Source organism: Oncorhynchus mykiss, chromosome 19, assembly GCF_057628025.1.
Source record: "Oncorhynchus mykiss isolate SJ-2025 chromosome 19, ASM5762802v1, whole genome shotgun sequence".
NCBI classification, from domain to species: domain Eukaryota; kingdom Metazoa; phylum Chordata; class Actinopteri; order Salmoniformes; family Salmonidae; genus Oncorhynchus; species Oncorhynchus mykiss.
In genome coordinates, this window is record NC_143040.1 from 11997501 (window position 1) to 12019665 (window position 22165).

The window sequence follows — 22165 nt, forward strand, 5'->3', positions numbered from 1 at the left end:
ATACATTGTTTGTAGTTTCCCTGTAGGAGTATCTTACAGAACTCTGCATGCAGGAATTTAATGGGGTGCTTCTTTTTTCCTGACTCCGTATGTTCATGTACTTTGACGTGAAGTGGCCAAATTAGTGTGTCCCATTTGATGAAATCTTGTTTTGCAAGTGGACCCCACACCTCACTGCCATAAAGTGCAATTGGTTCAATGACACTGTCACACCCTGGTCAAAGTATTTTGTGTTTATCTTTATTTATTTGGTCAGGCCAGGGTGTGGCATGGGGTTTTTGTATGTGGTGTGTATGTATGGGGATTGTAGCTAGTGGGGTGTTCTAGCTAAGTCTATGGCTGTCTGAAGTGGTTCTCAATCAGAGGCAGGTGTTTATCGTTGTCTCTGATTGGGAACCATATTTAGGCAGCCATATTCTTTGAGTTTGTCGTGGGTGATTGTCCTGATGTCATTGTTCTGTGTTAGGTTACACAAGTATAGGCTGTTTCGGTACTTCATTAAACATGGATTGCAATAGACACGCCGCATTTTGGTCCGACTCTCCTTCTCATACGGAATACCGTTACAGACACATTCAATTAGTTTTAGCCAAATTTGAATAGGTTTTTCAATTTGAATTTGTTTTTAATGGTGTAGAATGCACTGCATGCTTTCTATCTCAGTTCATTCACTGCATCATGAAGGTGTCCAGTGGAGCTTATCTTTTAAACCTAATGTAACGATTATCTTCTTCTTCTGGCGAGGAGTACGAAGGATCGGACCAATGCGCAGCATGGTAAGTGTTCATGTTATATTTATTAGAACAGAAACACTAAACAAAATAACAAAGAAAGTGAAGCGAAAAACGAAACAGTCCTGTAAGGTGCAGCAACACAAAACAGAAAACAAGTACCCACAAACACCAGGTGGGAACAGGCTACCTAAGTATGGTTCTCAATCAGAGACAACGATTGACAGCTCTGATTGGGAACCATACCAGGCCAAACACATAGAACGATAACACACAGAACAAACATAGAATGCCCACCCCAACTCACACCCTGACCAAACTAAAATTGAGACATAAAAAAGGAACTAAGGTCAGGGCATGACACCTAAGTAATTGTAGTGTGTGCAGTATTCCATATATTTTGTACCAATTGAGAACTTTGGTCTAATTCCCTGAGATCTAGATCTTCTCTGGAAAATCTTTATTTTAGTCTTTTTGGGGTTTACTGCCAGGGTCTAGGTCTGGCAGTACTGCTCTAGCAGGTCCAGGTCTCTCTCTCACTCCCTTTTTTCTATCTCTACCTCCCTTTACCTCTCTCTCTCTCTATATACAGTGCCTTGCGAAAGTATTCGGCCCCCTTGAACTTTGCGACCTTTTGCCACATTTCAGGCTTCAAACATAAAGATATAAAACTGTATTTTTTTGTGAAGAATCAACAACAAGTGGGACACAATCATGAAGTGGAACGACATTTATTGGATATTTCAAACTTTTTTAACAAATCAAAAACTGAAAAATTGGGCGTGCAAAATTATTCAGCCCCCTTAAGTTAATACTTTGTAGCGCCACCTTTTGCTGCGATTACAGCTGTAAGTCGCTTTGGGTATGTCTCTATCAGTTTTGCACATCGAGAGACTGACATTTTTTCCCATTCCTCCTTGCAAAACAGCTCGAGCTCAGTGAGGTTGGATGGAGAGCATTTGTGAACAGCAGTTTTCAGTTCTTTCCACAGATTCTCGATTGGATTCAGGTCTGGACTTTGACTTGTCCATTCTAACACCTGGATATGTTTATTTTTGAACCATTCCATTGTAGATTTTGCTTTATGTTTTGGATCATTGTCTTGTTGGAAGACAAATCTCCGTCCCAGTCTCAGGTCTTTTGCAGACTCCATCAGGTTTTCTTCCAGAATGGTCCTGTATTTGGCTCCATCCATCTTCCCATCAATTTTAACCATCTTCCCTGTTCCTGTTGAAGAAAAGCAGGCCCAAACCATGATGCTGCCACCACCATGTTTGACAGTGGGGATGGTGTGTTCAGCTGTGTTGCTTTTACGCCAAACATAACGTTTTGCATTGTTGCCAAAAAGTTCAATTTTGGTTTCATCTGACCAGAGCACCTTCTTCCACATGTTTGGTGTGTCTCCCAGGTGGCTTGTGGCAAACTTTAAACGACACTTTTTATGGATATCTTTAAGAAATGGCTTTCTTCTTGCCACTTCCATAAAGGCCAGATTTGTGCAATATACGACTGATTGTTGTCCTATGGACAGAGTCTCCCACCTCAGCTGTAGATCTCTGCAGTTCATCCAGAGTGATCATGGGCCTCTTGGCTGCATCTCTGATCAGTCTTCTCCTTGTATGAGCTGATAGTTTAGAGGGACGGCCAGGTCTTGGTAGATTTGCAGTGGTCTGATACTCCTTCCATTTCAATATTATCGCTTGCACAGTGCTCCTTGGGATGTTTAAAGCTTGGGAAATCTTTTTGTATCCAAATCCGTCTTTAAACTTCTTCACAACAGTATCTCGGACCTGCCTGGTGTGTTCCTTGTTCCTTATGATGCTCTCTGTGCTTTTAACGGACCTCTGAGACTATCACAGTGCAGGTGCATTTATACGGAGACTTGATTACACACAGGTGGATTGTATTTATCATCATTAGTCATTTAGATCAACATTGGATCATTCAGAGATCCTCACTGAACTTCTGGAGAGAGTTTGCTGCACTGAAAGTAAAGGGGCTGAATAATTTTGCACGCCCAATTTTTCAGTTTTTGATTCGTTAAAAAAGTTTGAAATATCCAATAAATGTCGTTCCACTTCATGATTGTGTCCCACTTGTTGTTGATTCTTCACAAAAAAATACAGTTTTATATCTTTATGTTTGAAGCCTGAAATGTGGCAAAAGGTCGCAGAGTTCAAGGGGGCCGAATACTTTCGCAAGGCACTGTATATATCTCTGATTGCCTCCATTCCATTTCTTTCGTCATGCGGTTTTCAGTCTCAATCCACCTTAGCTCCACGTCAGTGACCACAGTTAGCTGGTTAACAAATACAGTCAAGTCAATAATACAGTGAAAGCAATCAAACTAAACACCAGGCCAGGAGTTTTTCCATGTGACTTGTTCATTTACAAAAAATCTTGCTCCTAGTTGTAGCCAATGCATAACTAGAGCTCATAACTACTTAACTAAATATAGCTCAAAGCTAGTTAACTAACTAGAGCTCACAGCTAGTTAACTAACTAGAGCTCACAGCTAGTTAACTAACTAGAGCTCACAGCTAGTTAACTAACTAGAGCTCACAGCTAGTTAACTAACTAGAGCTCACAGCTAGTTAACTAACTAGAACTCCTAACTAGTTAACTAATTAGACTTCATAACTAGTTAACTAACTAGAACTCCCAACTAGTTAACTAACAAGAGTTCAGAACAATCTTTAAGAAGGTGTGATTGCTCCCAGGTGTGGTGGATTGATGGGTGATTGTGGAGCAGAAGGTGGAATGTGAAAGGAGATATCTATTTAGTTGCAATACTGAATGCATTCAACTGAAGTGTGTCTTCTGCATTTAACCCAACACTTCTGAATCAGAGAGGTGCCTGGGGCTCCCTTAATCCATGTCCACGTCATCAGCGCCCGGGGAACAGATGTTGTTGGGGAGGTTAACTGCCTTGCTAAAGGGCAGAACGGCAGATGTTTCCACCTTGCCGGCTCTGGGATTCAAACAAGCAACCTTTCGGTTACGGTAACAGCGCTCTAACCGCTAGTGGCGTCCTGACTTGACACGTTGATGACCTGCTTGAGCTGGCCGCCTCAGGAGTCTGAACAGAGCTCAGCCTGGACCCTAGTGATGATGCCTGTCCTATAGAGGACACTTACATCTAACTGCCTTACTTGTTGTCATGTTGATACATGCTTTGACATTCATATCAGGTCGTGGACCACTAAGTGCTAGGATACCTAGTGCCGGTCTCCCAGATTTAAACCTAATCCTAGACTAAAAAGCATGTTCAAGGCAGATTCTCCAATGAAAGTGTTTATTTTTTGTCCAATACTAAGATCTAGACATAGTAATGCTAGGTTCATCAGTCAACCTCACACCCCTAGGAACAGAAAACCCCCAGGGTCTGGAAGAGTTTTAATACCGTTGTTTTAATAATCTCTGTGTGTTTTCCTCTGTCACGAGAGACTGGCTTTGTAATAACATCCTCCTCTGTCATTCCTAGCTCTTTCCTGGAACCCAGAAATAAACAGCCTTTTTGTCACCGGCTGATATGGACTAGAAATTCCTTCTTTCCTTGAACGAGTGATCATGGTGTGCATGGAGAGAGAGGTCGAGAGGTCGAGAGGTCGAGAGGTCGAGAGGTCGAGAGGTCGAGAGGTCGAGAGGTCGAGAGGTCGAGAGGTCGAGAGGTCGAGAGGTCGAGAGGTAGAGAGGTCGAGAGGTCGAGAGGTAGAGAGGTAGAGAGAGAGAGAGAGAGAGAATAATCTGTCCATACTGGGTGAAAGCAGAGTGGAGTGAACATGGTTCTGTGTCGTGTTGACCTGGCTCGACTCCACAGGGATTAGAGATTCCACTCTCTGTCTGCCTGTGTCCTAAATGGCCCTATTCCCTCAATGGTGCACTACTTGTAGAGGGAAAGAGAAAGGAAGAGAGCTGGAGAGAGAGGCAGAGGGAGAGAGAGAGGCAGAGAGGCGGAGAGAGCGAGGCGGAGAAGCGATAGTATTGATGAAGTATCTATTGAACATAATGCAAAAATCCCCATCAAAATCTTTCAGTTTAAACTAGACATATCGGGGGTTTGGAATACGTCTCAATCCTGTACCGGCCTTTCACATCTGAGGTGGAAAATAGCAGAGCTACAGCGTTGTTTATCAGACTAGAAGACATCCCAAAAACTGGACTCTTTGCCAAGTGTCTAAAGTTTTCATCAAGGCAAAGGGTGGCTACTTTGAAGAATCTCAAATGTAAAATATATTTTGATTTGTTTAACACTTTTTTGGTTACTACATGATTCCATATGTGTTATTTCATAGTTTTCATGTCTTCACTATTATTCTACAATGTAGAAAATAGTCAAAATAAATAAAAACCCTGGAATGAGTAGGTGTGTCCAAACATGTGGCTGGTCCTGTATTTCCTGAGCGTTCTTATATCTCCTAGATATCGGACAGACACATTAAAACCTTCTGATTTGACGCAATGAATGTATTATTCAATGTGTTTCCATGGGCTTTAGTAGTAAAGGCCCAATTCAATACCTTATCAAAACAGGTTTTTACATTATTTTACATTACCTAGAGGTTAAGCAGAAAGCTAAAGAGGATCACACATTTAATGCATCAAAACCAATGGTGCTGAAATGTGATGAAAGGGTCAGCTGTTTGAACTGAAAGTAGAGGTCTGGGATGTGACAGGTCCTACTTTTATGTATCTACTGCTCTCTGGATGTGATACAATCACTTTATTTGCCAAGAGCATTAACACAAACCCAGAATGTGACTTAGTGGCCAGGTGCTGCCAGCAACAGACAATGCACAGACAGAATACAGACACACAGTCAACATAGTCAACAGCTTCATACACAGTATAAATACAGACAACAGACAATGCACAGACAGAATACAGACACACAGTCAACACAGTCAACAGCGTCATACACAGTATAAATACAGACAACAGACAATGCACAGAGAGAATACAGACACACAGTCAACACAGTCAACAGCGTCATACACAGTATAAATACAGAAATCAGACAACTCTGGAGAGTGAAACTGCTGATGTAAATAGGGATTTATAATCACATTTTGATTGATTTCTTTATTGATAGACAACTGCTTTCAAGAACACACACACACAATTTCCACCAAAACTCTTTGTGAAGTGCCAGATCATTTTGTTATCATATTAATATTCTACAAACGGTTACAAAAAAAATGGAATTCAAGTAAAAGAGAAACAACTAGTTAAACATGGACAGTTATTGAGGAACAGTTAAACAATAGGACAGGATGTAGTAATATACAGCACAGGAAGGACTCCTGGATGCCAGCAGAACAACAGAGGTGATTCTTATTGTCTCAGTTGATATCAACAACATTTTCTCATTCTCAGTATATAGTCAGTTCAGAGGGTCCTCTCCTTGCTCCAGGTCTCCACAACTGGCTTTGACGTTGTGGTTGATGGAGGCAGAGGAGGGCAGATGGTCTTCCTGGAGATGCGGAGACCCTGGAGTTCCCAGACAGTTTGGTGACGATAATGAGTTCCCTCCCAGGCTCCCCCTTCCCTTCCTCCACCCCTTCCTGATACTCAACCCCAGCCCCCCCTCTCCTACTCCACCCATCCCTCCCTCCTCCACCAGTCCCTCCATCAGTGCCCCCAGACTCTGTCTGATCCGGACGCAGAAGTTGGGACAGCTGAACGCGTACAGCACCGGGTTTAACACCGGGTTCAGGAAGGCAAAGGTCGTCGCTATTGGCAACCCCACCTCCACCAACACGACCTTGGTCGGCCGGTACTGGGCGGCAACCTCAATGAGGCAGAACACGTGATAAGGCGCCCAGCAGAGGGCAAACGTCGCGATGACTGATGTCACCATTTTGGTGAAGCCACGGGATAGGCCGGGCTCGGTCCGTCTAGTAGACAATTTGACGGAGGTGGAGGTAGGGGTGGAGCCTTTTGGGTTGGGGGTGAAGCTTTTGGTGTTTGTGTTGGGTTTTGACTCTCTACGTTCCACGTTGGTAACAATCAAAGCCCCAGTGAGTCTACTACTGCTGTTATTCCTCCTCCTCTTCCTCCTCTGGCTCAGACTGATCCCAAAGAGGGCGTAGCTCCCTGCAATCACCACTAGGGGGAGTAGGAACGCCAGGAGCGTCTTGGACACGGCGGTCGCCGCCTGCCGTACCCTACAGTCCCTCTCCAGCATCCCTGGCGACGAGTACAATCCAAAATTGTGGTAGCAGAGCTTCCTTCCGTCCGTCTTCTCCGTCACCGCCCGGAACAGGACGTAAGGGAAGGAGTTGGCCGCCGCCCACAACCAGCCCAAAGCACACACCTTGGAAGAAGAGAAAGGAGATTAGAAAATGACTTCATTGTCCAGTGCATGGATGTCTAACAGAAACGTGTCTTCTGCCTTATGCACTTTAGACATAGTTATTATTAAAGTGTCTACAATATTACAACAACGGGCAACACCCTATTGATGATTAAACACAGAGACACTGGAAACACTCACAGGTCATCATAATACATTATATAATCACATCATCAACGTACGAAAACAGAACTAATGACGTAACAGAACTAATGACGTAACAGAACTAATGATGTAACAGAACTAATGACGTAACAGAACTAATGATGTAACAGAACTAATGATGTAACAGAACTAATGACGTAACAGAACTAATGACGTAACAGAACTAATGACGTAACAGAACTAATGACGTAACAGAACTAATGATGTAACAGAACTAATGATGTAACAGAACTAATGATGTAACAAAACAGAAAGTAAAACCTTCCAGGCGGCGCTGATGGAGCGGTGGTTCTGGCTCCAGACGGGCCGCGCCACCAGGAGACAGCGGTCCAGAGAAATGGCCGCCAGGAGGAAGGCTGACACAAACATGTTGAGGAAGAAGACTGAGGACTGGGCCGTACACAGCAGACCTAGAGGATAGGATCAACTTTATTGTTCCCGAAGGGAAAACAGTGCTGCTGTATTGTAAACATCAATGGTGTAACTCATGTGGGGCTGAGTGGCGCAGCGGTCTAAGGCACTGCATCGCAGTGCTAGAGGCGTCACTAAAGACCTGGGTTCGATTGCGGGCTGTATCACAACCAGCCGTGATCAGGAGTCCCATCGGGCTCCATACAATTGGCCCTGTGTTGTCCGGGTTAAGGGAGGGTTTGGCTGGTGTAGGCCGTCATTGTAAATAAGATTTGTTGTTAACTGACTTGCCTAGTTAAATAAAGGTTCAATGAAAAATGTGACACATACACTATTAATCTAACATAACTCTATACACTACATGACCAACAGTATGTGGACACCTGCTCATCAAACATCTCATTCCAAAATCATGGGCATCAATATGGAGTTGGTTCCCAATTTGCTGCTATAACATCCTCCTCTCTCATGGCGGCATTGTCATGCTGATACAGGCAAGGGCCTTCCCCAAACTTTTGCCACAAAGTCGGAAGCACAGAATTGTCTAGAATGTAATTTTATGCTGTAGCGTTAAGATTTCCCTTCACTGGAACTAAGGGGCCTAGCCAGAACCATGAAAAACAGCTTCAGACCGTTATTCCTCATCCACCAACAACTTTAAAGATTGCACTAGGCATTGGGGAAGGTAGTGTTCTCCTTGCATCTGCCAAACCCAGATTCACCCGTCAGACTGCCAGATGTTGAATCACGATTCATCAGGCTAGAGAAAGCATTTCCACTGCTTCAGAGTCCAATGGCGGCGAGCGTTACTCCACTCCAACCGATGCTTGGCATTGCGCATGGTGATCTTAGGCTCGTGTGCGGCTGCTCTGCCATGGAAACGCATTTCATGAAGCTCCTGATGAACTGTTCTTGTGCTGAAGTGGCTTCCAGAGGCGATTTTTATGCGCTACACACTTCAGCGGTCCCGTTCCGTGAGTTTGTGTGGCCTACCACTTTGTGGCTGAGCCGTTGTTGCTCCAAGACGTTTCCACTTCACAATAACAGCACTTGCAGTGGACCGGGGCAGCTCTAGCAGGGCAGAAATTTGACACTGACTTGTTGGAACGGTGGCATCCTATGACGTTGCCACGTTGAGCTCTTCAGTAAGGACTTTCTACTGCAAATGTCTATGGAGACTGCATGGCTGTGTGCTTGAATTTATACACCTGTCTCCAACGGGTGTGGCTGAAATAGCCAAATCCACTCATTTGAAAGGGTGTCCACATACTTTTGTGTATGTAGTGTAGATTACCAATACCCATGTCATACATATCTTGTACATACAGTATACATATACATTTAATGCACACTGTCAGTGGCTTACTAGTTTAACTCCTACGTATTGCTGTTAATGTATTTCAATGTAGGCGTACCTATAGACACGACAATGGAGAGGCTGTTGTCATAAAGCCCCTAGTCATCAGAATGGCAGAATTTGTCAGCCATTTTATCTGGGACCCTCTATTGTTTGGACGTCACATGGAAGTAGTTCACATCTACCCAGCGCAGAGGTTATAAAGGTTATAGAGGTTATAAAGGTTATAAAGGTTATAAAGGTTATAGAGATTATAAAGGTTATAAAGGTTATAGAGGTTATAAAGGTTATAGAGGTTATAAAGGTTATAAAGGTTATAGAGGTTATAAAGGTTATAGAGGTTATAAAGGTTATAAAGGTTACAAAGGTTATAAAGGTTATAGAGGTTATAAAGGTTATGAAGGTTATAGAGGTTATAAAGGTTATAGAGGCTATAAAGGTTATAGAGGTTATAAAGGTTATAGAGGTTATAAAGGTTATAAAGGTTATAGAGGTTATAAAGGTTATAAAGGTTATAGAGGTTATAAAGGTTATAAAGGTTATAGAGGTTATAAAGGTTATAAAGGTTATAGAGGTTATAAAAGAAAATGCCTGAGCGGAGTTCCCACCTCTGGAGTTGAGCAGGAAAGGAAGTTAGGTTGAGTTAGCTATATCCCGGAAAATCGGATGCATCTGGTTGTTGGCAACTCCGCTAACGGTGACTGATATATGGTCTATGGGCGTACCTCCCAGCTCCCAGCTGTGTGAGGAGTGCAGGTAGTGTGTAAAGAGAGGGAGGGTCAGCGTAGCCAGGAAGTCTGACAGGGCCAGGTTGAGAACCCAGACAGAGGCCACGGTCCTGTGAAGAAAAAAGAAGGGAATTCACGTTATTCCCAACTTATTCTGGTCCCTCCGGACGCCACACACACTGTCTAAGCAGAAAACACTACACTGACACAACCTGTGAACCAGGGTAGAATTAAAAGCAGCAAATTCAGGAAATAAACTCATATTACAATTCAATAGTATAAAATAATGACATTTATTTTCAGTAACTCCTCAATAAAGTGAAAAGGAGAAGTTATTTTCTTTCAAACGTTTTTACATGTCTGCATTGTTTATTCAAATCGCTTCCTGAACTGACTGCCTTCATTTAGATATGAGCCAAACCCTGCTGTGAGCACACACACACACAGCAACCCCCCCACACCCACCACACACACACAGCAACCCCCCCACACCCACCACACACACAAAGAACCCCCCCCCACCACACACACACAGCAACCCCCCCACACCCACCACACACACAAAGAAACCCCCCCACCACACACACACAGCAACCCCCCCACACCCACCACACACACAAAGAAACCCCCCACCACACACACACAGCAACCACACACCACCAGCCAACCTACCGGCGGCGCAGGCGGAAGCCGACCACCCAGAGGACCAGAGCATTCTCCAGGATACCCAGACAGGAGACCAGGCCGTGGACCCACACCACCACCAGGTTGACCCCTGTGTTGTTGTTTAGAGAGTGGTCCAGCATGGTCTGGAGGAGAGGACAGAACGCAGAGGAGGAGGAGTTGAACATCCTGGATGAGAGTGATGAGGAAGTGGAGGACAGTTGGAGGTCTTGGCTCTGGAGGGAAAGAGAGGGATGAATGGGTGGTATATATGCTGTTGTAGAAAGGGCAGACCACAGAGGAGGAGGAGTTAGACATTATGGCTCTGGAGAGAGAGAGAGAGAGCGAGAGAGAGAGAGAGAGAGAGAGAGAGGTGGGAGGGGGAAATGAGTGACATGTAATGTCATTATGACATCTGTTGACATTAACCATGAGTCTTTTCCATGTACAGGCAGACAGACAGGTACCATACATTACTGTAGTGGGCAGAAATCCACTACTGGGCCTATATTATTTTCCATTACATGAAATAATCCACTTATGGCCTGTAAATAGGGTACTCTTGACTCATGACATTAACTGTGATTACATTCATCTACAGTATTAACACCTTTAAGATCCTCATCACTGATGATGGGGTGTCTTTTCCTGTTCATGTGTTTTGGAAACCTTGGAAGCCTCATTATCCTGCTTGCAAAACCTTACTGGGAAAAACACCGAAATGACTGTGCCAACTGATTGCTCACACCTGTTACTGCAAGTTTAGATGGCTGTTTCTTAAGCTTACCGTATGCTTTACATTTGAAACAGTTTGGGCATGTATTAGGATAACATTTTGTGACGTTTTTGTTAGGATTAGGGTTAGGGTTAGGGTTAGGGTTAGGATTAGGGTTAGGATTAGGGTTAGGTAACTGAAGTCTTGGTGATTGGTCAGCAGTACTACTCCTAGTAGGAGTGGGGGAACATGAAGTGTTACCTAAATGTAAAATTGCGCAACTAAGACCTTTTCAGTAAAAAAGTCGAAATGAATGACAGATTTCTTGATTTAGCTTAGATTAATTTTGAGGAAGTGTTTCTGGCCATGCTGTTTCCGGCTATTTCTGGCTATGCTGTTGCTATGGTGGCTCAAGAGGGACAAACAACAGTAATATTGCTGCTTTTTTAAAATTTGACATGCGAAGGTCTTTAGGGAGTATGAGACAGTCTCTTCTCCTAGCCAAGTTCTGCTAGGAGCAAACAGTACATATGTATGTGGACACATTTAGACCTACTGGAATATATTTGTGGTTTTATCATGGGGATTATTTATTTTGGACAACTGTATACTGACTGACCAGAACTGGTGACATCCAAACTTTTACAAATGATTTGCTGCTGGAATCATTGGAATTTCTGTCTTGACGGATTTTGAACAGAATTGAATGTAACGTTTGAATTCATTGGAAGATAGAGATTGTGGCGTAATTGCACCAGTGAGTTGATTTAATTTAGTGAGTCAGTGAGACAGACACAGTCATGCACATCTGCACGTCCGCACGCTCAGAGACAGACCGATAGTCAGAGAAGAAGACAGAGAGGAGCATGATCACACTTTGCTCTCGAGAACCTATGGCACTAACGAGGCATTCTGCTTTATCCCAAGGGTTGTCAGCTGTGAGCTCTGCTTATCGGTTTGAACTATAGAAACGTCTATAATCATTGGTTGTGATACGGTTTGAACTATAGAAACGTCTATAATCATTGGTTGTGATACGGTTTTAACTATAGAAACGTCCATAATCATTGGTTGTGATACGGTTTTAACTATAGACACGTCCATAATCATTGGTTGTGATACGGTTTTAACTATAGAAACGTCCATAATCATTGGTTGTGATACGGTTTTAACTATAGACACGTCCATAATCATTGGCTGTGATACGGTTTTAACTATAGAAACGTCCATAATCATTGGCTGTGATACGGTTTTAACTATAGACACGTCCATAATCATTGGCTGTGATACGGTTTTAACTATAGACACGTCCATAATCATTGGTTGTGATACGGTTTGAACTATAGAAACGTCCATAATCATTGGCTGTGATACGGTTTTAACTATAGAAACGTCCATAATCATTGGCTGTGATACGGTTTTAACTATAGACACGTCCATAATCATTGGTTGTGATACGGTTTTAACTATAGAAACGTCCATAATCATTGGCTGTGATACGGTTTGAACTATAGAAACGTCCATAATCATTGGCTGTGATACGGTTAGAACTATAGAAACGTCCATAATCATTGGTTGTGATACGGTTTTAACTATAGAAACGTCCATAATCATTGGTTGTGATACGGTTTGAACTATAGAAACGTCCATAATCATTGGCTGTGATACGGTTTTAACTATAGAAACGTCCATAATCATTGGTTGTGATACGGTTTGAACTATAGAAACGTCCATAATCATTGGTTGTGATACGGTTTTAACTATAGAAACGTCCATAATCATTGGTTGTGATACGGTTTTAACTATAGAAACGTCCATAATCATTGGTTGTGATACGGTTTGAACTATAGAAACGTCCATAATCATTGGCTGTGATACGGTTTGAACTATAGAAACGTCCATAATCATTGGCTGTGATACGGTTTTAACTATAGACACGTCCATAATCATTGGTTGTGATACGGTTTGAACTATAGAAACGTCCATAATCATTGGTTGTGATACGGTTTGAACTATAGAAACGTCCATAATCATTGGTTGTGATACGGTTTGAACTATAGAAACGTCCATAATCATTGGTTGTGATACGGTTTGAACTATAGAAACGTCCATAATCATTGGTTGTGATACGGTTTGAACTATAGAAACGTCCATAATCATTGGTTGCAATACGGTTTTCGAAACATATGAAACTCATGTTCCATATCAGCAATAAATAATCCTTCAATTAAGGAAGAGACACTTAACATAGCAGGTTAGCACAGATAGCAGGTTAGCACAGATAGCAGGTTAGCACAGATAGCAAGTTAGCACAGATACAGTGCCTTGCGAAAGTATTCGGCCCCCTTGAACTTTTCGACCTTTTGCCACATTTCAGGCTTCAAACATAAAGATATAAAACTGTATTTTTTTGTGAAGAATCAACAACAAGTGGGACACAATCATGAAGTGGAACGACATTTATTGGATATTTCAAACTGTTTTAACAAATCAAAAACTGAAAAATTGGGCGTGCAAAATTATTCAGCCCCTTTACTTTCAGTGCAGCAAACTCTCTCCAGAAGTTCAGTGAGGATCTCTGAATGATCCAATGTTGACCTAAATGACTAATGATGATAAATACAATCCACCCGTGTGTAATCAAGTCTCCGTATAAATGCACCTGCACTGTGATAGTCTCAGCGGTCCGTTAAAAGCGCAGAGAGCATCATGAAGAACAAGGAACACACCAGGCAGGTCCGAGATACTGTTGTGAAGAAGTATAAAGCCGGATTTGGATACAAAAAGATTTCCCAAGCTTTAAACATCCCAAGGAGCACTGTGCAAGCGATAATATTGAAATGGAAGGAGTATCAGACCACTGCAAATCTACCAAGACCTGGCCGTCCCTCTAAACATTCAGCTCATACAAGGAGAAGACTGATCAGAGATGCAGCCAAGAGGCCCATGATCACTCTGGATGAACTGCAGAGATCTACAGCTGAGGTGGGAGACTCTGTCCATAGGACAACAATCAGTCGTATATTGCACAAATCTGGCCTTTATGGAAGAGTGGCTAGAAGAAAGCCATTTCTTAAAGATATCCATAAAAAGTGTTGTTTAAAGTTTGCCACAAGCCACCTGGGAGACACACCAAACATGTGGAAGAAGGTGCTCTGGTCAGATGAAACCAAAATTGAACTTTTTGGCAACAATGCAAAACGTTATGTTTGGCGTAAAAGCAACACAGCTGAACACACCATCCCCACTGTCAAACATGGTGGTGGCAGCATCATGGTTTGGGCCTGCTTTTCTTCAGCAGGGACAGGGAAGATGGTTAAAATTGATGGGAAGATGGATGGAGCCAAATACAGGACCATTCTGGAAGAAAACCTGATGGAGTCTGCAAAAGACCTGAGACTGGGACGGAGATTTGTCTTCCAACAAGACAATGATCCAAAACATAAAGCAAAATCTACAATGGAATGGTTCAAAAATAAACATACCCAGGTGTTAGAATGGCCAAGTCAAAGTCCAGACCTGAATCCAATCGAGAATCTGTGGAAAGAACTGGAAACTGCTGTTCACAAATGCTCTCCATCCAACCTCACTGAGCTCGAGCTGTTTTGCAAGGAGGAATGGGAAAAAATGTCAGTCTCTCGATGTGCAAAACTGATAAAGACATACCCCAAGCGACTTACAGCTGTAATCGCAGCAAAAGGTGGCGCTACAAAGTATTAACTTAAGGGGGCTGAATAATTTTGCACGCTCAATTGTTCAGTTTTTGATTTGTTAAAAAAGTTTGAAATATCCAATAAATGTCGTTCCACTTCATGATTGTGTCCCACTTGTTGTTGATTCTTCACAAAAAAATACAGTTTTATATCTTTATGTTTGAAGCCTGAAATGTGGCAAAAGGTCGCAAAGTTCAAGGGGGCCGAATACTTTCGCAAGGCACTGTAGCAGGTTAGCACAGATAGCAGGTTAGCACAGATAGCAGGTTAGCACAGATAGCAGGTTAGCACAGATAGCAGGTTAGCACAGATAGCAGGTTAGCACAGATAGCAGGTTAGCACAGATAGCAGGTTAGCACAGATAGCAGGTTAGCACAGATAGCAGGTTTGCACAGATAGCAGGTTTGCACAGATAGCAGGTTAGCACACAGGCCGTGTGGGAACACTAACCGTAACCCTGTGAAGTTTTTTTTCCTTTTCTTCTCCCCCTGATATGAAATATATTGTACGTTCCTTATGTTTCCAAAACCATACCGCAAGCTATGCGTTTTAATGTTCAGAACGAGCATCAGGGCTCTTCATTAACAAAACTCCCCCGGACAGAAGATACCTTCTTGAATAGACGCTAAAGGTAGATAAACTTGTGTCTATGAATGACAGTGATGGATAGACATATGGTGGTGGTGGTGGTGGTTGGAGTGGTCCTACACTATGATAGATAGATGGTGGATGGAGTGGTCCTACACTATGATAGATGGTGGTGGTGGTGGTGGTGATTGGAGTGGTCCTACACTATGATAGATACAGTAGATGGTGGTGGTGATTGGAGTGGTCCTACACTATGATAGATACAGTAGATGGTGGTGGTGATTGGAGTGGTTCTACACTATGATAGATACAGTAGATGGTGGTGGTGGTTGGAGTGGTCCTACACTATGACAGATAAGATGGTGGTGGTGGTGGTGGTTGGAGTTGTCTTACACTATGATAGATAGATGGTGGTGGTGATTGGAGTGGTCCTACACTATGCTAGATAGATGGTGGTGATTGGAGTGGTCCTACACTATGATAGATAAGATGGTGGTGGTGGTGGTGGTTGGAGTGGTCCTACACTATGATAGATACAGTAGATGGTGGTGGTGATTGGAGTTGTCCTACACTATGACACAATTGAATTTCCAAGGAGAAATCCACAAGATCAATGATCTCACAATTCTTTTGGACAGATGTTTTTTTTATGCTCCGGAGTTTAGAATTTTAGTGGCCTAACAGCTGGGGAGAGTTAACAGAGACCTAACAGCTGGGGAGAGTTAACAGAGACCTAACAGCTGGGGAGAGTTAACAGAGACCTAACAGCTGGGGAGAGTTAACAGAGACCTAACAGCTGGGGAGAGTTAACAGCACATGTTTCATTTGCAGTGAGCATTACTGTCAGTCCTCAAAGATGAAATTACTCTACTGCTTGAGATTGGTTGAAATTTTCATCATGTTTTCTCATCAAAGTAAAAACAAAACACCCACAGTCAGTCAGTGATCTCTGATCTCTGATCTCTGATCTCTGATCTCTGATCTCTGATCTCTGTCAAAACATTTGCTTTATTCTGTCTTTGAAAACATTTGATTTTGTCTCATAAACTTTGAGACAAATTGATTATATTTACACATCTCACACTCTCTATTCTACTAATCATAAAGCCTTTCATTGAGGTTGGGTGTGTGGTGGGACGGAGGCAGAGGTGCGCCCCCCTTTTGGTCCCCGGGACCAGGATTGAGAAACACTGCCTTTGTACAATGTAAAAATGTCCATGACCTTGAGTATCCATGACCCATCTAACTGTCTGCAACTGTACCAGGTAACCTGAATATGTAAATCATGACCCATCTAACTGTCTGCAACTGTACCAAGTAACCTGAATATGTAAATCATATAATAACCTGAAACATGAAATATGCAAACTGGAAAAAGATCTACTCAGACAAAGAAATGAAATGCAGTTTGACAGTAAAAGGTGAGTCTTTTTCTTACTCTGTATCTCTCTCTATGACGTGACTTCTGACTGTTGGCTACCGAGGAAGCAGGGAAGGAGTGCGTGACATGTTTTGACATGTTGTCACAGTGGGGAAAACCAAATGTTTTTAAAAAGGTCTGTTTTGACAGAGATCAGATCATCCACTGACTGTGGGTGTTTTGTATCTCATTCGATGAGAAAAAGTGATGAAAATGTCAACCAATCTCAAACGGTAAAGTCATTTCATCTTTGAGGACTGACAGTAATGCCCACTGCAAATTAAACATGTGCTGTTAACTTCCCCCAGCTGTTAGGTCTCTGTTAACTCTGATGATGAGGAAGTAGAGAAAACATGAGTGTGTGAATATGAATCCCACCCCTCTACTATATATAGCCTCCTACTACTGTTGAAGCGCCACTTCCTGTCTCTATATCCTCCTCATGTTTTCTCTAGCACTTCATTAGGAGTAGAATATCAGTGGATGATCTGATCTCTGTCAAAACATTTGGTTTTCCCTCCTGTGGCAGCAACATGTCAGATCTTGTTGCTGTAGTATATCTCCTAGCTGCACACCAGACCAGGTCTTGGTATGACTGAGCACTTGTGCAATTCTGACAGACAGGGTGTGTTCAAAACACTCAGGCATGCCAAAGACAGAGTCAGGGGGGTGTTCTAAACACTCAGGCATGCCAAAGACAGAGTCAGGGGGTGAAAGCCAGTGGTTTAAAGAGGCCATTTAATGTTTTAATCAGACTATGAAATCAACATAACAACAGTAGACCTGTGTCATGGCACGTTCATTTGGGGTGAGGTGGGGATGGAATGGGGGGGTGCGCATGCGGTTAGAGGTTAGATGTCAGCATATCAGCATTGAAGGCAGTGTACACACACACACACTCCTGTCAAATTGCGGTATAAAGAACCCAGACTAAATACATGTTAGTATGCCATGCCTGTACATGAACAGCTAGACATCCTGGTTAGTTGACTTAAATAAATCCACCCACTCTGCAGCAGCATGACATCACCACTCTGGAACAACATGACATCACCACTCTGGAACAACAACAACATGACATCACCACTCTGGAACAACATGACATCACCACTCTGGAACAACATCACATCACCACTCTGGAATAACATGACATCACCACTCTGGAACAACATCCCATCACCACTCTGGAACAACATGACATCACCACTCTGGAACAACATGACATCACCACTCTGGAACAACATGACATCACCACTCTGGAACAACATTACATCACCACTCTGGAACAACATGACATCACCACTCTGGAACAGCATCACTTCCCCACTCTGGAACAACATGACATCACCACTCTGGAACAACATCACATCCCCACTCTGGAACAATATGACATCACCACTATGGAACAACAACAACATGACATCACCACTCTGGAACAACATGACATCACTACTATGGAACAACATGACATCACCACTCTGGAACAACATGACATCACCACTATGGAACAACATGACATCACCACTCTGGAACAACATCACCACTCTGGAACAACTACCCATCACCACTCTGGAACAATATGACATCCCCACTCTGGAACAACATGACATCACCACTCTGGAACAACATGACATCACCACTCTGGAACAACATGACATCACCACTCTGGAACAACATGACATCACCACTCTGGAACAACATCACATCACCACTCTGGAACAACATGACATCACACTCTGGAACAACATCACATCACCACTCTGGAACAACATGACATCACCACTCTGGAACAACATGACATCACCACTCTGGAACAACATGACATCACACTCTGGAACAAAATCACATCACCACTCTGGAATAACATGACATCACCACTCGGCAACAACATGACATCACCACTCGGGAGTAACATCCCATCATCCACACTTCTCCTAACCTGGCAGCAGTGTTGGAGAAGCTACTCTGAAAGTATAGTTTTACCAAGCTACCAATTTATTCACACTGGAAGAGGTTAAGCTACACTAAAGCTACCCTTAAGAAAAATGTATACTGAACAAAAATATAAATGCAACATGAAACAATTATAACAATTTTAATGAGTTGCAGTTCATATAAGGAAATCTGCCAATTGAAATAAATTCATAAGCCCTAATCTATAGATTTCATGACTGGGCAGGGGAGCCAGACCCAGCCAACCAGAATGAGTTTCTCCCCACAAAAGGGCTTTATAAAAGACAGAAATATTTCTCAGTTTCATCAGCTGTCCGGGTAGCTGGTCTCAGACAATCCAGCAGGTGACGAAGCCAGATGTGGAGGTCCTGGGCTGGCGTGGTTACACGTGGTCTGCGGTTGTGAGGTTGGTTGGACGTACTGACAAATTCTCTAAAACAACATTGTTGCCAGGGATTTGAATGTTCATTTATCTACCATAAGCCACTTTTTACCAGGTAAGTTGACTGAGAACACATTCTCATTTACAGCAACAACCTGGGGAATAGTTACAGGGGAGAGGGATGAATGAGCCAGTCATAAGCTGGGTGTGATAAGGTGACAGCATGAGGGCCACATTGGGAATTTAGCCAGGACACCAGGGTTAACACTCTTACAATAAGTGCCATGGGATCTTTAGTGACCACAGAGAGTCATGACACCTGTTTAAAGTCCCATTCAAAAGACCGCACCCTGCAATGTCCCGGGGCATTGGAATGTTAATTTTAGAACAGGGGAAAGGGTGGCTCCTACCAGGAACCCCCAACACCACTTCCAGCAGCATCTGGTCTCCCATCCAGGGACTGACCAGGACCAACCCTGCTTAGCTTCAGAGGAAAGCTAACAGTGGGATGCAGGGTGGTATGCTGCTGTCTACCAATGCACCCAAGTTGCACCGGTGTAATGCTCATGCTGTTGAATCAGCTTCTTGATATGCCACACCTGTCAGGTGGATGGATGATCTTGATAAAGGAGATATGCTCACTAAACAGGGACGTAAGTTTTTTTGTTTGTTTGGAACAATTCTTGTATCTTTTATTTCAGCTCATGAAACATGAGACCAACAGTTTACATGTTGCGTTTATATTTTTGTTCAGTATAGTTTCCTTAACTAAAGTTACACTGAAAAAGTAGTTAACTACATCCTAAATACTCAGTGAAAGATTATCATATGTAAATCTGAAATGTCATACTATACAAACTGCAAGAACAGAACCCTTTGAGGTCCTCTGTTAACAGAACGTGTAATTTAGCCTATTTAACAAAAAAAAAACTATGATTCGAGTGAGAATTTTCCAGGTCTGAAAATAAATTCTTGCCTACTTCACCCATAAAGCAATTAACTACTGAAAACACTAACTAGATTTTAATTTACTATTTTAACTACCACCAAGCTACTGCAAAATGTACACTGCCTGGCAATGAAGTTCAGATGACGGAATGCAGCACTGCACATGGTGTAGTGAGTTTACAGTGGCAGGATTGTGAGATTGATTCCCACGGCCACCCACACGTACGCCTTGGATAAAAGCGTCTGCTGAGTGGCAGATATTATTGCATCATGTAACAGTTATTACATAACATCATGGTTCTCATTACAATGGAGTTACATTCCGTCATCAGTCGTTTATCAACCAGTTTATAGAAGAGCAGCCGGATGTCTAACGGACCAGGGTGGAAATGCTACCAGATTGATATTACATCTTTGTGTTTTCAATATCTACAGATTGTTTATATGTTGTTCTAAATAGGTAGAATGGAAGTGGTACAATTCAGATTAAAAGTTGCTTATTAACAACACCTTAACACTGCTAGCCATAACACTGCTCTCTGGCAACTAACTACTGTTGATACTGAGACCTGGAATAATAACTAGTGTAGTCATACTAACTACTGTTGATACTAAGACTATCTCTCTGTACCTGTAGCTACTGATGGTGAGTTAGCTCTGGTTACACTCACCAAGTAAACTGTAGTATTCTCAGTTGTAGGAGTGTTGTGTTCTTTCAGTCATTCCAGTATTCAGGTGGTTTGATTAAAGTCGTCCCCCTCAGTGCATGGTGATCCTGCTCGCTCTGTCACAGACATCTATGGTTCCTGCTCTGTCTCTTTCTACTCCTCTGTCTATTTCTACTCCTCTGTTTCTTTCTCCTCCTCTGTCTCTTTCTACTCCTCTGTCTATTTCTACTCCTCTGTTTCTTTCTCCTCCTCTGTCTCTTTCTACTCCTCTGTCTCTTTCTACTCCTCTGTCTCTGTCTACTCCTCTGTCTCTTTCTACTCCTCTGTCTCTTTCTACTCTGTCTCTGTCTACTCCTCTGTCTCTTTCTACTCCTCTGTCTCTGTCTACTCCTCTGTCTCTTTCTACTCCTCTGTCTCTTTCTCCTCTGTCTCTTTCTACTCCTCTGTCTCTTTCTACTCCTCTGTCTATTTCTACTCCTCTGTTTCTTTCTCCTCCTCTGTCTCTTTCTACTCCTCTGTCTCTTTCTACTCCTCTGTCTCTTTCTACTCCTCTGTCTCTTTCTACTCCTCTGTCTCTTTCTACTCCTCTGTCTCTTTCTCCTCCTCTGTCTCTTTCTACTCCTCTGTCTGTTTCTCCTCTGTCTCTTTCTACTCCTCTGTCTCTTTCTACTCTGTCTATTTCTACTCCTCTGTTTCTTTCTCCTCCTCTGTCTCTTTCTACTCCTCTGTCTCGGTCTACTCCTCTGTCTCTTTCTCCTCCTCTGTCTCTTTCTCCTCCTCTGTCTCTTTCTCCTCCTCTGTCTCTTTCTACTCCTCTGTCTCTTTCTACTCCTCTGTCTCTTTCTACTCCTCTGTCTCTTTCTCCTCCTCTGTCTCTTTCTACTCCTCTGTCTCTTTCTACTCCTCTGTCTCGGTCTACTCCTCTGTCTCTTTCTACTCCTCTGTCTCTTTCTCCTCCTCTGTCTCTTTCTCCTCCTCTGTCTCTTTCTCCTCCTCTGTCTCTTTCTACTCCTCTGTCTCTTTCTACTCCTCTGTCTCTTTCTACTCCTCTGTCTCTTTCTCCTCCTCTGTCTCTTTCTACTCCTCTGTCTCTTTCTACTCCTCTGTCTCTGTCTACTCCTCTGTCTCTTTCTACTCCTCTGTCTCCGTCTACTCCTCTGTCTCTTTCTACTCCTCTGTCTCTTTCTACTCCTCTGTCTCTTTCTACTCCTCTGTCTCTTTCTACTCCTCTGTCTCTGTCTACTCCTCTGTCTCTTTCTACTCCTCTGTCTCTTTCTACTCCTCTGTCTCTTTCTACTCCTCTGTCTCTTTCTACTCCTCTGTCTCTTTCTACTCCTCTGTCTCTTTCTACTCCTCTTCTCAGGGCTC

At 42.9% G+C, this 22165-nt stretch overlaps 1 protein-coding gene across 2 annotated transcripts; it reads right to left on the reverse strand.

Moving 5' to 3' along the window:
• Window positions 1-5793: 5793 nt before the first annotated feature.
• LOC118936782 (prostaglandin D2 receptor 2-like) lies at window positions 5794-22146 on the reverse strand. 2 transcript variants are annotated; one of them, XM_036934065.2, is made up of 5 exons: window positions 20801-22146; window positions 10420-10646; window positions 9745-9857; window positions 7513-7661; window positions 5794-7047 (listed from the first exon to the last, which is right to left on the reverse strand). In XM_036934065.2, exons 2-5 carry the CDS (start codon window positions 10596-10598, stop codon window positions 6115-6117), a joined length of 1374 nt encoding a protein of 457 aa, XP_036789960.1. In that variant the 5' UTR covers window positions 10599-10646; window positions 20801-22146; the 3' UTR covers window positions 5794-6114. The 2 variants fall into 2 exon arrangements, with proteins under 2 accessions (XP_036789960.1, XP_036789961.1); XM_036934066.2 differs by having other exon boundaries at window positions 10420-10556; window positions 20801-21743.
• Between the last annotated feature and the right edge of the window lie 19 nt (window positions 22147-22165).